This window comes from Myotis myotis, unplaced genomic scaffold (assembly GCF_014108235.1).
Source record: "Myotis myotis isolate mMyoMyo1 unplaced genomic scaffold, mMyoMyo1.p scaffold_m19_p_5, whole genome shotgun sequence".
NCBI classification, from domain to species: domain Eukaryota; kingdom Metazoa; phylum Chordata; class Mammalia; order Chiroptera; family Vespertilionidae; genus Myotis; species Myotis myotis.
In genome coordinates, this window is record NW_023416357.1 from 43,696,105 (window position 1) to 43,711,460 (window position 15,356).

A 15,356-nucleotide genomic window follows, 5' to 3' on the forward strand; every position below is an offset into this window, starting at 1 on the left:
GCAGAAGTGGTGATATTTCCAGAAAGAGCAGAAGAGTGCTCTCTTGATATAGCAGGACTCTTGGAAGCAGCAACCAGCTCAGGCTGATTGAGACCAAGAGCAGTGCTGGAGCCCAAGGGTGTGGTGCTGGCCAATGGTTGGGAGAAGAGTGGAAGAAAATGGGGTGGCTGCCCATATTTATTTATGAACATATGCATATTATAGCCCAAGGTCCAATTTGGGGTATGAGTGTAGTGGAGGAGACTGTGAATTGAAGCAAAGTGAGGAAAATGGGCAGGGAGCTATGGAGTGCTCTTCTGTTGCCCAGGATCCTCATAAGAGTCAAATGAAGACCTTCATTTACAGCCCAGTATTTCAGTGAGGAAGTAGAAGAGCACTGGTCTTTCCTCCCAGTCTGCTGCTGACTCTCTGGGGGAAGTAAATGAACACCTGTGGACCTCAGCTTATCCATGGAGGGAAGAGATTGTACTCATAACTGAGAGGCCCTTTCTTTGATGATTTTATTCCATCACTTCCAGATTCAGATAAAACCAAGAGCTTCCTCACACTCCTTCCCTGTTGAAATGTGTAACTCCAAAGAACTTGGAAATGTTAGCATTCCGGTAAGTCATCTTTTAAGGGACACTTTACATCCTTTAAAATAATTAACATTCAATACTCAACCTTAGAACATTATCTTAATTTAGATGAGAAAAGATGAAGCAAGGAAAAGGTGTTACCCTCTCATGGTTTTATTTTTGGCATTAAAACAAAGCTCCAATAGGAGATGGGAAGGTTTTGTTTCTTTAGTACTGAGCTGGTGGCAGCATAAGCTAAGTAGGAGTTGACTGTCTCAGGTATGGACTTCTCCTAAGTGGCCCAAGTATCAAGTGCAGCCTAGATGAAGGATGCCCAGGGGCTTGCATGGCCTGGTCACAAGCGGGAGACCTTCTGTGAAGGTCTACAAGTCCCTGGGGAGATAGGAGGGCATATTCTAAAGAGCTGAAGCTTGCCTCACTGTTGGGGGTGGGAGTGAGATAATCAGTAATCTTCCCCACCACCGCTGCCTCCTGCATGTCCCCTACTGGGGATCAAGCCTGAAACTCAAGAATGTGCCCTGACCGGGAAATCTAACTGTGACCTCCTGGTTCATAGGTCGATGCTCATCCACTGAGCCACACCAGCCAGGCCATCATGTGTTTTATTGAAACTACATCATTCATATCATTAGTAAAATGAGTGCTGATTGTTGACACTCATGGAGCAGGTCCCCGGGAGGCCAGGTGTCACAGGGAAGACTGGCAGATGGTTCCTTTTCATGGTGAAAGCACCAGAGAACAGGCTGGGGATTCAGTCTCAGTGCTGAAACTCTTCTCCTGTCAGTGTGTGAGGGAGGCTGAGGAATCATCAGCAGACTAACACTATTGTCATTAAAAGGTTTCTCTTTCGAGATGGACATCAGCAGCAGCAAGTCCTAGACCAGTGGTTCTCAACCTTCCTTATGCCGCGACCCTTTAATACAGTTCCTCATGTTGTGGTTACCCCCGACCATAAAATTATTTTCGTTGCTACTTCATAACTATAATTTTGCTACTGTTATGAATCATAATGTAAATATCTGATATGCAGGATGTACTTTCATTGTTACAAATTGAACATAATTAAAGCATAGTGATTAATCACAAAAACAACATGTAATTATATATGTGTTTTCCGATGGTCTTAGGCGACCCCTGTGAAAGGGTCGTTCGACCCCCAAAGGGGTCGCAACCCACAGGTTGAGAACCGCTGTGCTAGACAAACTACAAGGAAGCCAATTTAATTGAAAGTTGCTCAGCAAGCAACAAGGCTGATGTTTAATTGGGTCAGCTTATAATTACCTGATGCATCCATTTGCACCATGCGGCCTGTCTTCCTCTTGGACCAGAAGGGCTGTGTGTGGGGCCAGGACAACCTTTCTCTGGACAGTACTCGCATGTCCACCGCCAGCTTTTGCCTCACTGACTCTATCCATGCTACCATTCCCAAACATCAGTGTGTGACCAATTCCCTTTCTGACGGAGAAAGTCTTTCCTTAGATGTGTTAAAACCTTTCATGAGGACAGGTTAAAGTCAAGTCTCTCCATTGCATGAGAGGGGACTGCATACTGGGTTACCCATTACGTGTGCTCAGCTGGAAAAAGGCTATTTCCTTCCATAGCCTAATTCTCAGGGTCACCCCATTGTTGCCCTCCTCCTATGTAACACCTACACTGTAGTCTTAAAATGTCACTTTGTTTTATTTCATTTCATTTTTATTTTCTATGTTCTTTAGAATGTCTCCACTGTTTTTTTGAGTGGGATTGCTCTGGAAAAGGTTGTTATATTTAGCATAAGTTGAATCAAGTGAGATGACAAATTCAACTGCCATAATCAGCTTTAATGCATCAAAGGAGAGCAGATTCTGTCCCCATTTCAATTTCAATTTCAGAGACAAAACTGTGTCCATAAATGATGAGCAAATATACTTACATTATTACTACTAGCTCTAAAAGTTGGTCAGTAAAGTATTACAACATGAGGTAATAAGTTTTCATTTCTCTTTTTCATAATAGATTTTGCTTGTCTTGTTAGAGGCTTGCACCAGCAACTGCTGAAAACCCACAAACATGGACAAATTGCTTTTAATTCCAACCTTGGATGAACTGATTCAAATAGGATGGATTAATCTATTCCACACTCTCTGTGCTGCTGCTAATGAAGAAGACTAAAGAGCAAATGAAATACCTCTCACCTTTTCTTTTGTATTGTCGTTGGGCTTGGGATGCTCCAGACCAAGCTACTCTATGAGGTTGTGACACTTCCCTTAACACAAGCCTCCACTTAACAGCCAGGGGAAACCTTTCCCCTAGATAGCTGAATAGGTTACCATCAGTTTCCTCAGCTGCATGAGCTCCACCTCAATTGATAAACAGGAATATTTATAAAGAAAAATAGAGAAATAAAGGAAAAGTAAGCAAACGTTATCTATTGTGCAACAAGCAAATCTCAGAATCATAGCATTCCATGATACCTCACAGCCCGTGACAATAGAATAATTATTCCCCAGTGTCAATGGCAGTTTATTTTTATTCCGGGACCTTACTTGGCCTGAACCAGCCCCCCAAATTCTCTATTTTTCTGATCTGTATGTTGGCCAACGTATCTAGCTGGACCTGTATACAAAGAGTTACCCAGCAGTGAGATTTCTCTGTGTTTATATATAGTAACACAGCTTCTCCCCTGATTTGGAAGCTCAATTTTTGCCCTAGGTTACCACAGGAGCCAAGAGCACTAATTCTGCTTACAGTCAGGGTACTTAAAATTTCCTCTAAGCCAGCGGTTCTCAACCTGTGGGTCGCGACCCCTTTGGGGGTTGAACGATCCTTTCACAGGGGTTGCCTAAGACCATCAGAAAACACATATATAATCACATACTGTTTTGTAATTAATCACTATGCTTTAATTATGTTCAATTTGTAACAATGAAATTGGGGGGCACCACAACATGAGGAACTGTATTAAAGGGTCGTGGCATTAGGAAGGTTGAGAACCACTGCTAAGCCCTGCTGAACTTTTTTTAACAAGAGGGTTTGGTGCCCCCTTTCTCAGAGAACACACTCTGATTGTTCAAAGATTGTCACGGCAACCTACTGCTTCCCCACTCCTCTCATTTAGGCCCTGGGTAATATATCTTTAAAAAGTCAATTACAAATAGTAGTATCTGAATGAGAGAGAGAGACAGAGAAGAAAGAAGGAGGAGGAGGAGGAGGAGGAGGAGGAGGAGGAGGAGGAGGAGGAGGAGGAGGAGGAGGGGGAGGAGGAGGAGGAGGATTAAACAATATGTGCCAGGAACTTGTTTAAATATTTATATTTATTCTCTCACCTAACAAGTGCTATTGGCATCTTCACTCAGCTTACAACAGGTACCATTAGCATCTCCATCTTACAAATGACATCCCATCTAAGGAATAGGGCCATTAAATAGCCTCCCAAGGACGTACAGTGATGGAGCTAGGATCACAGCCAGATAGTATGGCTACAGAGCCTGCTGCATTACTGCTTGTTTTCACCAGCCCTTTTCAGAAATATTTCAAATTCACAATGCCCTGGGGATTGGCTTCAGGAAACTGAAGTAGATCCCCAACCCTGGAATAAACAACTGCTGTTAAGTGAGAGCCACAGTTTGTAAGGCACCATCCTAGACCTAATTCTCATACAGCTCACACAGTAGGTGTCATTACCATGTCCCAGTGAGGAAACAAACATCACCTACTCCCCAGACAGGAGTTTAGGGACCACTCAAAGGCCATACACCTAGTCAATGACAGGTGGTGTGGCTCTGTGTGCCCTTTCTCCAGATTAGACACAGCATCCATGCATGGACAAGGCTGGGCCATGACATACTGTACTGCTGACCACAGCCATTTTTAAAAATATATATTTTATTGATTTTTTAGAGAGAGTAAGGGAGAGGGATAGAGAGTTAGAAACATTGATGAGAGAGAAGCATTGATCAGCTGCCTCCTGCAAAGCCCCCACTGGAGATGTGCCTGCAACCAAGGTACATGCCCTTGAATGGAATCGAACCTGGGATTCTTCAGTCTCCAGGCCAACGCTCTATCCAGTGAGTCAAACCGGCGAGGGCAACCACAGCCATTTTTTAATGGTCTTTGAAAAGTATAGAGGAAGAAAAAACAAATACTAGAAAACTGAGTTTTTGGCCTCACAAAATCCTATCCAATAAAAGAGAAACATGGTAATTAGCGTACGACCGCTACCCTTCCCATTGGCTAATCAGGGCGATATGCAAATTAACTGCCAGCCAAGATGGCGACCTGCAGCCAGGCAGCTTGAAACTAACATGAGGCTTGCTTGCTTCAGTGACGGAGGAAACCAACATTCCCTGCCTGCCTTGCCGGCCTCTGAGCCTGCAATTTGAAACATTGTAACAAATATAGAAGCTAAACAAAACCCCAAAACCTGCTTTCAGCGAGCCGGGATCTCAGAGCTGGAGTTGATACAGAGTTTCGATTATAGAACCTAAACAAACCAGATACCTGCTTTCAGCAGCAGAGGCCTAAGAGCTGGAGCCTCAGAGCTAAAGCTGGCCCAGAATAAAAAAGAAAAAGAAAAAAAGGAGCAGTTGGGAGCTTCCATCACCCGCCAGCCTGAAAACAGCCCTCAGCCCCTCACCCAGGCTGGCCAGGCACCCCAGTGGGGACCCCCACCCTGATCCAGGACACCCTTCAGGGCAAACCAGCCAGCCCCCACACGTGCACCAGGCCTCTATTCTATATAGTAAAAGGGTAATATGCCTCCCAGCACCAGGATCAGCATGACGGGGGCAGCGCCCAAACCCCCTGATCGCCCTGCGGCTCTGTGTGTGACAGGGTGTGGGGCCACAACCTCCCTATCGGCCCTGCTCTGTTCCTGACAGGGGAAGGCGCCCCAACCCCCTGATCAGCCCTGCTCTGTGCCTGATAGGGGGTAGCTCCCCAACCCCCGATCGCCCTGCGGCTCTGTGTGTGACAGGGGGCGGTGCCCCAACTCCCCTATCGGCCCTACTCTGTGAGTGACAGGGGGGAGCTCCCCAGCCCCCTGATCGGCCCTGCTCTGTGCATGACAGGGTACCGAGCTCCAACCCCCCTGATTGGCCCTGCTCTGTGTGTGACAGGGGGTGGCGCCGCAACCTCCCCATCGACCCTGCCTTGAGTGTGACGGGGGCAGTGCCCCAACCCCCCAATCAGCCCTACCCTGAGCGTGACTGAGGGTGGCATCGCAACCTCCCGATCCGTCCTGCTCTGTGCATGACAGGGGCGGCGCCCCAACTCCCCAATCGGCCCTGCTCTGAGCCCGACCAGGGGCTGCACCTAGGGATTGGGCCTGCCCTCTGCCACCCGGGAGCAGGCCTAAGCCAGCAGGTCATTATCTCCCGAGGGGTCCCAGACTGCAAGAGGGCACAGGCCGGGCTGAGGGACCCCCCCTTCCCCCCGAGTGCACAAATTTTTCTGCACTTGGCCTCTAGTCTATATAATAAAAGCCTAAGCGACTGTTACGGCGGAACGGCCAGAACGACCGGTTACTATGATGTGCACTGAGCATGAGGGGGTAGACGCTCAACACAGGATCTTCCCCCTGGTGGTCAGTGCACTCCCACAGCAGAAGGCCTGCTCAGCCAGAAGCCGGGCTCATGGCTGGCGAGTGCAGCGGCAGTGGCGGCAGCGCTAAGAAGCAGTGAGGCGAGTGGTAAGGAGCAGTGAGCAGGCGGATGGTAAGGCGCGAGGGGTCCCTGACTGCAAGAGGGCACAGGCCGGCTGAGGGACTCCTCCTCCCAGTGCACAAATTTTGTGCAATGGGCCTCTAGTATATTAGAAAGAAATAAGTTAAATTAACAACAAAAAATTCATCCTTAGGACTTCATTCACCTAGTATGCCCAGGAAGCAGGGTTTGTGCATTGCTCAGATGCCCATTCTCCCCAGGGCTGTGCAGCAGAGTAGAGGAAGCTGGGTTGGGTCAGGGGCGTGAGCGGGCGTCCAGGCTCTGGGATTTCCTTGGGAAGCTTGTTCACCCTCCCTGGCCTTTAGTTTTCTAGACTGTACAATGGGAATTATAACCATCCTCATTGTCTTACCTCATTGTCATGTAATTAGGTGAGATCAAATATAAGGCAGGGCTCTATAGCCAACATATTTAAAGTTGATTACTATTATTATGTGGGCTAGCTAATAAGATGCTTCCACAGAAAAGAGAAAAAGATGGGGTGGCCCGAGCTAGTTTGACTCAGTGGATAGGCCTGCGGACTGCAGGGTCCCAGGTTCCATTCTAGTCAAGGGCACATGCTCAGGTTGCAGACTCGATCTCCAGTAAGGGGCATGCAGAAGGCAGCTGATTGATGATTGTCTCTTATCATTGATATTTTTTTTCTCTCTCTCTCTCTCTCACTCTCTCTCTCTCTTTCTCTCTCCGCCCCTTCCTCTTTAAAATATAAAAGTATATTTTTTAAAAAGTTTCACTCTCCTTTAAATAAAAAAAGATGGTGTGTGCGCCTGAGTGCTTATGCATGTACATGCACATATATGCATGCATGAATGTGTGTTCAGACCCATATGTATAAGTAAGTTATGTTGTACAAATGAAAATGAAAAGACTAGCTGATGAAGTATGCTAGGGCAAGTCTGCAGGCTCCTGATTTTAGCTGCCACACTCTCAGATTTGCAGACAATGTTGAAAGCTTGCTGCTGTGACCAAGATAAGACGAACAGTAGCCCTCGAAGGACTAGCACCACAGCCTGTGACCCCACAGCCAACTTTAGGGAGTTGCAATGGACATGGAGCTCCACCCAGAGGGCCCTGGGAAATGAGAGCTTATATTCCAGGGAGTGTGGGGATGGGGGGCGGGGTGAAAGATAAAAGTATTAAATGGGGCATGGGACTCTGACGGGTACTTTAACAGGAATGATCACTCGGTCCCCCTGGATGAAATAAGCTTGTCCTTGAGGGATCCTATACTGCTTCCCACCATCCCTCCCAAAATCCTTCCTCACCCCCTTTCTCTCTTTCTGTTCCCCAGTTCCTCTGCTGTGTTTCCTCACCTCTGTTTTTTCTGCTAAAACGTTTACTTTATTGGATTTGTCATGCCTATTTTCCTTACCTGCTGTCAATCTTTGACTGCAGCGATGAAAATAATCAAATCACTAGCAACCATATCCACGCTCGGAATTACTTTTATGAAGGGACATGCCAGAACTCCATAAGGTAATCTCTTTCTGAGAATTGTATAAGTTGGATTTTTAATTTACATGTATGATAAAACTGTAATGACTTGTGCCCTTCAAATCATAGGTCTGAGTACAAGTCAGGAGGGTAAGGAATGGAGTATCAGCAACGAAGGAGTCCGCTGGTGTTTGCTTCCTCTTCCCATCTGCTTTTCTGCTTAATGAGTAAGTCTAACATAACGGGTAGGATTGCCAGAAAATGTAGGGTCTAGAATAGGGGTCAGCAACTTTGTCTGCAAAAAGCCATAGAGTTAATATTCTAGGCCTTCTCAGGCCATACGATTTCTGTTGCAAACATTCAACTTGGTGTTATGTCACAAAAATAGCCAGTGAGCATGGCTGTGTTCCAATAAAACCTACTGACAGACCTTAAAACTGGAATTTTACATAATTTTAACATGTCAAAAATCATACTTTAAAAACATATTTTTCCAACCATTTAAAAATGTAGAAACTATTGCTAGTTTGCTGACTCTGCAGAAATAGGCAGTGAGTGGGCCAGATTTGGCCTGTGTGCCACAATGGGCCAATCCCTAGTCCAGAACATTTTATATATTAAGTATATTCTTTATATTAAACCCATTGAAATTGAAGTTAATTATCTCTTTTTGCCCATCCACTTCCCCTAAGTCTGTTAATTTCTTTTAAATATGTTTTTATTGATTTCAGAGAGAGAGAGGAACATCAATGATGAGAGAGAATCATTGATTGGCTGCCTCCTACATGCCCCATACTGGGGATCAATCCCACAATCTGGGCATGTACCCTGACCAGGAATTGAACCTTTTGGTTCATAGGTCAACACTCAACCACTGAGTCACGCGGCCAAGCTATTAAATTTTTCCCCACACTTACCTCCTATTCTGATTTACCAGTACATCACTCTTATCTACCTTCACCTATTGTTTTTTTCTCCCTATAAACCTCACATAGAATGCCAAAGCCCCACCTGTAAGCACCCAGCACTGTGGTGGGCACTAATAAAGTGCAAAACACAGAGCCTATGGCTGACCATGTTGGCACAGTCAGTTCTCCATTCTCTTCTCCCCCTTCCTTCCTAGTCCAGTCCAGTCCCACAATAGAAGCTGAAAGCATCAGTCCTCACTTTCCCAATCCTCCCTGGCAGACAAGACGTGGGTATGTCTGTGACCCACTGTGACCTGAGGAGAAGTCTGTTTGGGTGTTCCTAGGAATGGGTTTGCTCTGTGAAGGGAGGCAGGGTGAGAGAGAGAGGGAAAGAGAGACAGAGGGAGAACAAGAGCAGAAGCCTGACCCTTTCCTTGTTTTCTGCTTTTGGATGCTGTCATGTAAAGAGATGATGTGTGGAGCTGCAGCAGCCACCTTGCACCTCAAGGGGAGTCCAAAAGCTGACATAGAGGCATAATATTGTTAATTCACTGAACTACTACTACAACTCTCTGGACTGCATGTTATAGGAGATAATAAACCCGTAGGGTGGGAATTCTGTTACTGTCTTACACAGACAACCTTCATTTTGTAAAGCTTATATTGTTAGAGGGGTGATGTGACACATAAAATGCAAAACTATTAGAGGAAAACACGAAATACTTTTAGTGCCCCTTGATTAAGAAAAAGCACATATCAACTATTCCCTCCTTGGCAGCCCTAATCTATCTACATCAAAATATGTTCATGTCTCTCCTAGTAGTTCCTGGCCTATCTTCATCTTCCACTTCACAGGCAAGCTTCTTGAAAGTTATTTTACTTTATTATTAACCTTACTATCTCCACTTCCTATCCTATCGTCCTCATTCCTCAAATGGCAGTATTCTGCTTTTCTTTCGTCCACACTGCTCCATCAACCCGCTTTCAACAGTCACCAATGACTTCTGTGCTGACTACCCAAGCACGGTTTTTACCTCTTATCTTGTTTGACCTCTCCACAGTGTTGATACTATTCACCAGGCCTCCCAGACGCTGTACTTTGTTGATTTTCTTTTCCATCTTTCCATCTTTATTGCTGACTTCTCCTTATTGACTGATCTCTGAATGTTAGTGTTCCTCAATGTTCTTCCCTCATCTTACACACTCTTCTCAATTAGTCTCATCTATCTCTATGGCTTTAGTTGCTACCTATAAATTAATGATGCCCACACCTATACACCTCTCTCCCATGTAACTAAATGCCTAATGGACAGCTCCATTTGAATGTGTTGATGATGCCTTAAACTCAACATGGCCAAGCCAAATCATCACCTCCCCCTCATATCTCAGGGAACAGCACTACAACATACCAAGCTGCCCAGGTCACAACCCCAGACATCAGGACGGGTATCTTGACATCTCCCTCCTTAGTCTCGCACATAACATGCATTCTCTCGGCTTGCAATGTTCTCCCCTTACTTTGTCACATGGAGAACGTCTCCTCGTCCTTCACGGCCCAGATGAAAAGGCAGCTCTTCTAGGAAGCCTTTTCTAAATCTCTCTACCTATAAGCTGCTTTCTTCTCAGCATTTCCTTCTTTCTTAGGACATATGTCTATGACAGCTTTTATCATACTTTTTATATCACCTGCTTGTCTGAGTAGACTATGAGCTGGAAAACAAGAACTGTCTCATCCATCTTTCTATGCAGGGCACAGTCTAGACCAGTGGTTCTCAACCTTGGCTGCACATTAGAATCATCTGGGAATCTTTTTAAAATCCTGATTTCATGAGGCCCAGAAAATCAGGATTTTAAAAAGATTCCCAGATGATTCTAATGTGCAGCCAAGGTTGAGAACCACTGGTCTAGAAGGTTGTCAATAAATATTTGTTGAATTAATTAATGAATGGACACACAGTAATTATTTGTGGGATAATTGATTACATTAATGAGAAAAAAGTTATAATCAAGCTTTCATGCCTGATAGAAAAAATATTCTTTCTAACACAACACTTTTGTCAATGATTGGATAGCAAACCCACATAATTTTTACATTTAAGATTGAAGAAAACTGCAGATATCCAGATCAGCTGCTTTAGGGCTCATTTGTAATTAGCAGTACTAATTTTCCTGGTGACAGTTAACTACTAAAACCTTTCATGTGTTAGTTCTTTCAGTTAGGTTAAACATGCCCCGAGGAATTCAAGTAATATTATTCATTTGCTTATAAACCTTTTACCCCTTAGATTAACTTCAAACCAATTCAAATCAAATTAGCTCAAATTCGAAACTCCAAATGAATAGAATTTTAGCACATTTTGCAAATTTGCTTTATATCTCATTATTTTGTTGCACTCTGCTTCATACTTTCATAGCAAATACATTCAGACATCTGGCACTAAATTGGGGGTTTTCCTGGCTCAGTCATCATTATTATCACTGGACATTGCAGGAACTGCCATGTGGAAGGATTTTGTATTGTTTAATGAAGGAGAGCAGTTACTTTAAGAAATGCTAATTGTCAAAACGCTCTCTGGAGTTCAAGTTCGGTAGGCATAATTCCTATTTGTAACAAATGTCCTCACAATTGTATTTCTGGTTATTTTTCTAAGGAATGTTTGCACAGTTTTTTAATAAAGTATATTGAAGAAGTTTAATGAGAGTTTTTGGTTTGTTAGAAACATGCACACCCTCTATCTCCTCAGTGCTCTCCTATGTAGACATGTGGTGGCTCATTCCATACAGTGACTTCTGTGTAATGTGGCATTAAATGAAACCTGGATTTGAATTACGTTAGACCTCAAATGGAAAAGAGCTCTGGAAATAGCTGGGAAAGCTCCAGGTCATTAGCTGTAAGTAGAATCATAATTGGCGAGGGGTTACTCCTGCACAGTTTGGAAATAAGCTGGTGAGTTAATCTTCCTGTTTGTGGCAGAGAGCTTCTTAAACTTTGAAAGAAATTATTTGAGACATAAAGGTAGGGATAGAAATACTTTGCTGGATCTTCTCCATTCGTCAAGATGGTTTTGGAGGGAAAAGTTTGCCATTGTTCTGAATTTTTTTTTTTTATTCTAGTTAATTCACATTATTTTGGAGAGCTTTGCCTAGGAGGAAAACTAATTTCTTATGTTCCTTACCTCTCTTTCAAGTCCTACTCCCCTACCTTTAAATTCTCACGAGGGATCTTTTGGGAGGGTGAAACAGAAGTGGGCAGACAGAAATTGAATTGAAAATAAATTCTCCAGAAAGCACCACCGTCCTGGAAATGGTTCTGTCTGAATGGATTCTTTGAGAGGTGTTCTGTTTCCATCAAAAACGCAAAAACTTTCAAACGTTCACTGTTCAGGTCTCAAAACTTGATGAGAAAAATGTTCAACATTTGAGGTATTCAAAAAAAGCCTGAACAAACGAAAGAAACCAATTGCTCTCTGGACCACTTTAGGAGAGAGTTGCTGGAGAGCCTTCATGGTTCGTTCAGAAGGGAAACCAAGATGAGCCTTAAAAAGTCTGTCCAAACGATGTTCTCAAACAAAAGGACAGGAGGTGGGAGCCTGATGGTGCCCAAAGCTAGGCGTCAGTGTCCTTTCTTCCTCCTTTCTCCCCTTTCTCCCCCTTCACCTCCACCCGGTCCCGCACGCCTCCCCGCCAGGCCCCTGCTGCCCATCCTTGCTCCCCCTCTAAACCCCTGGTGGTCTCAGGCGCCTCCACGCCCAGCAGAGAGCCCAGAAGGTCCCGGGCTTCTGGGCTTCTCCACACTCACGCCTCCCTCTCTGCCGCCCTGCTCCTCGCTCCGGCCGCCCCCTCTTCCCGGCGAAGGGGGATCCCAGCCAAGGGGGCCGCCCCAGCCTCGGCCCTCCCCCTCCTCCCAGGGACCCGCCGGGCCATAAAGCACCGGGCCGGACCGCCCAGCCCAGCCGCCAGCCCGCCAGCCCACCAGCTCCGCGCAGCGCCCGGACGCCAGCACCGCCCCCGACGGCACGGCGGACGCCGGTCCCGCACCAGCCCCGCACCGCGCACTCTTCACCTGCGCCGCCCGCCCAGCGTCCCACGCAGACCCGCGTGCCGCCCGGGGATACCGAGGCAGGACCCACGCTGCCGTCGCTCCCGGTCGCCCGCGAGGATCGGGGAGAGCCAACATGCTGGCACCGCGCGGAGCCGCCCTGCTCCTGCTGCACCTGGCCCTGCAGCCCTGGCTGGGGGCCGGCGCCCAGGCGCCCCAGGGTAAGTGGGCTCGAGCCCCAGACCCCTCGTTCGCGGAGCCCGCCGTCCCGCGCTCTTCTTGGTTGAGTGGAGGGACCAGCTTGGCGGCGTGGCTCCCGGGGCCTCGCTGGGCACCTCTCTGTCCCTCTGGGGCCTGAGTCAAAGCATTCTGTGTATAGTATTTCTGAGACTCCATTATCCAACGATAAAATCAATTCCTTAAACAATAGTGGGGGGGGGGGGGCGGTTCCAAACCTTATTTTCAGTCTATGCAAAAACGTGGGGTTTTCTTCAAAGCTGACCCACCACATGGCCCCAGACCTCTAACATACCCCGCCCGGAGTGGGGTGAAACCCGGGTTCTGCCCCCTGAGTCTCAGTCCAGATGGCCCACCCTCTCCCTTGCCCCCTAAATCCTTCGTGGGGCCAGAGCGATGTTCACCCAGTCTGAGACCTACATCCCGGAGAAAGGCGCAGTGTTATTCCATTTGCCCTGCCACTCGCCTTTTTTTTTTTTGCTCTAACTTTGCTTGGACCCCAAAACCTCCTTAGAGGGTTGGCTTCGTCTCTTGATTCCTGAGATAAACAGAACAGGAAGGGCTGAGAAATCCATCTTTCTCTATGAAGAAGTAAACATTCGATAAATACAATAATTGAAAAGACATCTGGATAAACCTCAAACCTCTGTGTGAGATGGGGTGAAAAATAGCCATTAGGCAGAAAGCACTTAAGCTTTAACAGATTTTTTTGTAAAGGACGAAAGGAAGAAACTGTTTTAGCAAGAAAAGATCTTAGGTGATGACCTTCATCTGTTTGAAATTGGTGCCCTGGGTTATTTATTACTGATTAAGGAAATACAGCTGGAAGAGACACAATAAAACTTACTCCTCACTAAGCTAGAATGAAGAACGCCTGTGAGGGCACTCGCAAATCCCTTCCCCTCCATTGCAGTCATCACCCACTGGAACTCTGCATTTCACCAAATAACGCATTTTGATGCCAGATCAGGCAACCAGGATTGTGGTTTCAGGAGGTACTGTACTGCTTTTAGTTTGCATTGATATTTTTGAAATGCTATAGTCTATAATATTTATTCATTGTGACCTTGCTTCTAAGAAGGTAAGGAAAAGTTTTGTTTTTTTAAAAAATTGAAGTATAATTGACATATATTAATTTCAGGTGTATATTCAAAAATTGCAATATTGAAAAATGATCACCACAATAGGCTACTTAATACCCATCACCATACATAATTACAATTTTTTTTTCTTGTGATGAGAACTTTTAAAATCTACTCCCTTAGTAGCTTTCAAACATGTGGTTCAGTATTATTAGCTGTAGTCACCATGCTGTACATTACTTCCCCAGGACTTGTTTGTTTTATAACTGGAAGTTTTTACCTTTTGGTTCCCTCCTTCCCCAACCCTGACCTCTGGCAACCACAAATCTGTTCAGTATCTAAGAGCTTGGGTTTTCATTTTTTTAGATCCCACATATAAGTGAGATCATACAGTATTTGTCTTTGTCTGATTTATTTCACTTAGTATAATACCCTCTAGGTCCACCTATGTTGTCACAAATGGGAAGATTTCATCCTTTTTTATGGTTGAATAATATTCCATTGTATATGTACACCATATTTTCTGTATCCATTCATCCATCTGTGATACTTAGGTTGTTTCTATATCTCAGCTATTGTAAATAATGCTGCAATGCACATGGGAGTGCATATATCTTTTCAAGTTAGTGTTTTTGTGTTCGTTTTTAGATAAGTACCCAGAAGTAGAGAAGCTGAATCATATGGTAGTTCTATTTTTATTTTTTTTTTCAAATATATTTTATTGATTTTTTACAGAGCGGAAGGGAGAGGGATGGAGAGTTAGAAACATCGATCAGCTGCCTCCTGCACACCTCCTTCTGAGGATGTGCCCGCAGCCAAGGTCCAGGCCCTTAGCCAGAATCAAACCTGGGACCTTTCAGTCTGTAGGCCGATGCTCTATCCACTGGGCCAAATGGGTTAGGGCAGTAGTTCTATTTTTAAATTTGAGGAACCTTCAACCTGCACCAAGTTACATTTCCACCAATGGTGCATAGGGTTCCCTTTGCTCCATGTCCTCGCCAACTGTTTCTTATTTTTTTAATTAGCCTTTCTAACAGGTGTGAAGTGATAGCTCATTATGGTTTTGATTTTCATTTGATTACTAATGTTGAGCATCTTCACATATACCCATTGACCATCTGTATATCTTCTTTGATTTTCTGCCCATTGTTAAATCGGATTGGGTTGTTTTGTTTTTTGCATGAGTCCTTTATATATTTTGGATATTAACTCCTTGTCAGATAAATGATTTGCAATATGTTCTCCCATCTAATAAGTTGCCATTTCATTTTGTTGATAAATTTCCTTTGCTGTGAAGAATCTTTTTTATATGAGAAAGTTAGTTTGTTTTTTTTAAATCCTCACTCAAGGTTATGTTTATTGATTTTAGAGAGAGA

The 15,356-nt window shown here is 45.0% G+C and overlaps 1 protein-coding gene and 1 long non-coding RNA gene across 2 annotated transcripts in view; both read left to right on the plus strand.

The window, feature by feature from the left end:
* The window catches only part of LOC118656473, a 28,457-nt gene extending 25,508 nt beyond the window's left edge, over positions 1 to 2,949 (plus strand). The window contains exons 3-4 of the long non-coding RNA XR_004967638.1: positions 519 to 602; positions 2,574 to 2,949. This is a non-coding gene — a long non-coding RNA (uncharacterized LOC118656473). The remainder of the gene's footprint in view (positions 1 to 518; positions 603 to 2,573) is intronic.
* Positions 2,950 to 12,563: 9,614 nt separating this feature from the next.
* THBS4 (thrombospondin 4) overlaps positions 12,564 to 15,356 on the plus strand; it is a 47,471-nt gene continuing 44,678 nt past the window's right edge. The window contains exon 1 of the mRNA XM_036309752.1: positions 12,564 to 12,882. Coding sequence (XP_036165645.1) covers positions 12,798 to 12,882 — 85 coding nt within the window. The 5' untranslated portion in view covers positions 12,564 to 12,797. The remainder of the gene's footprint in view (positions 12,883 to 15,356) is intronic.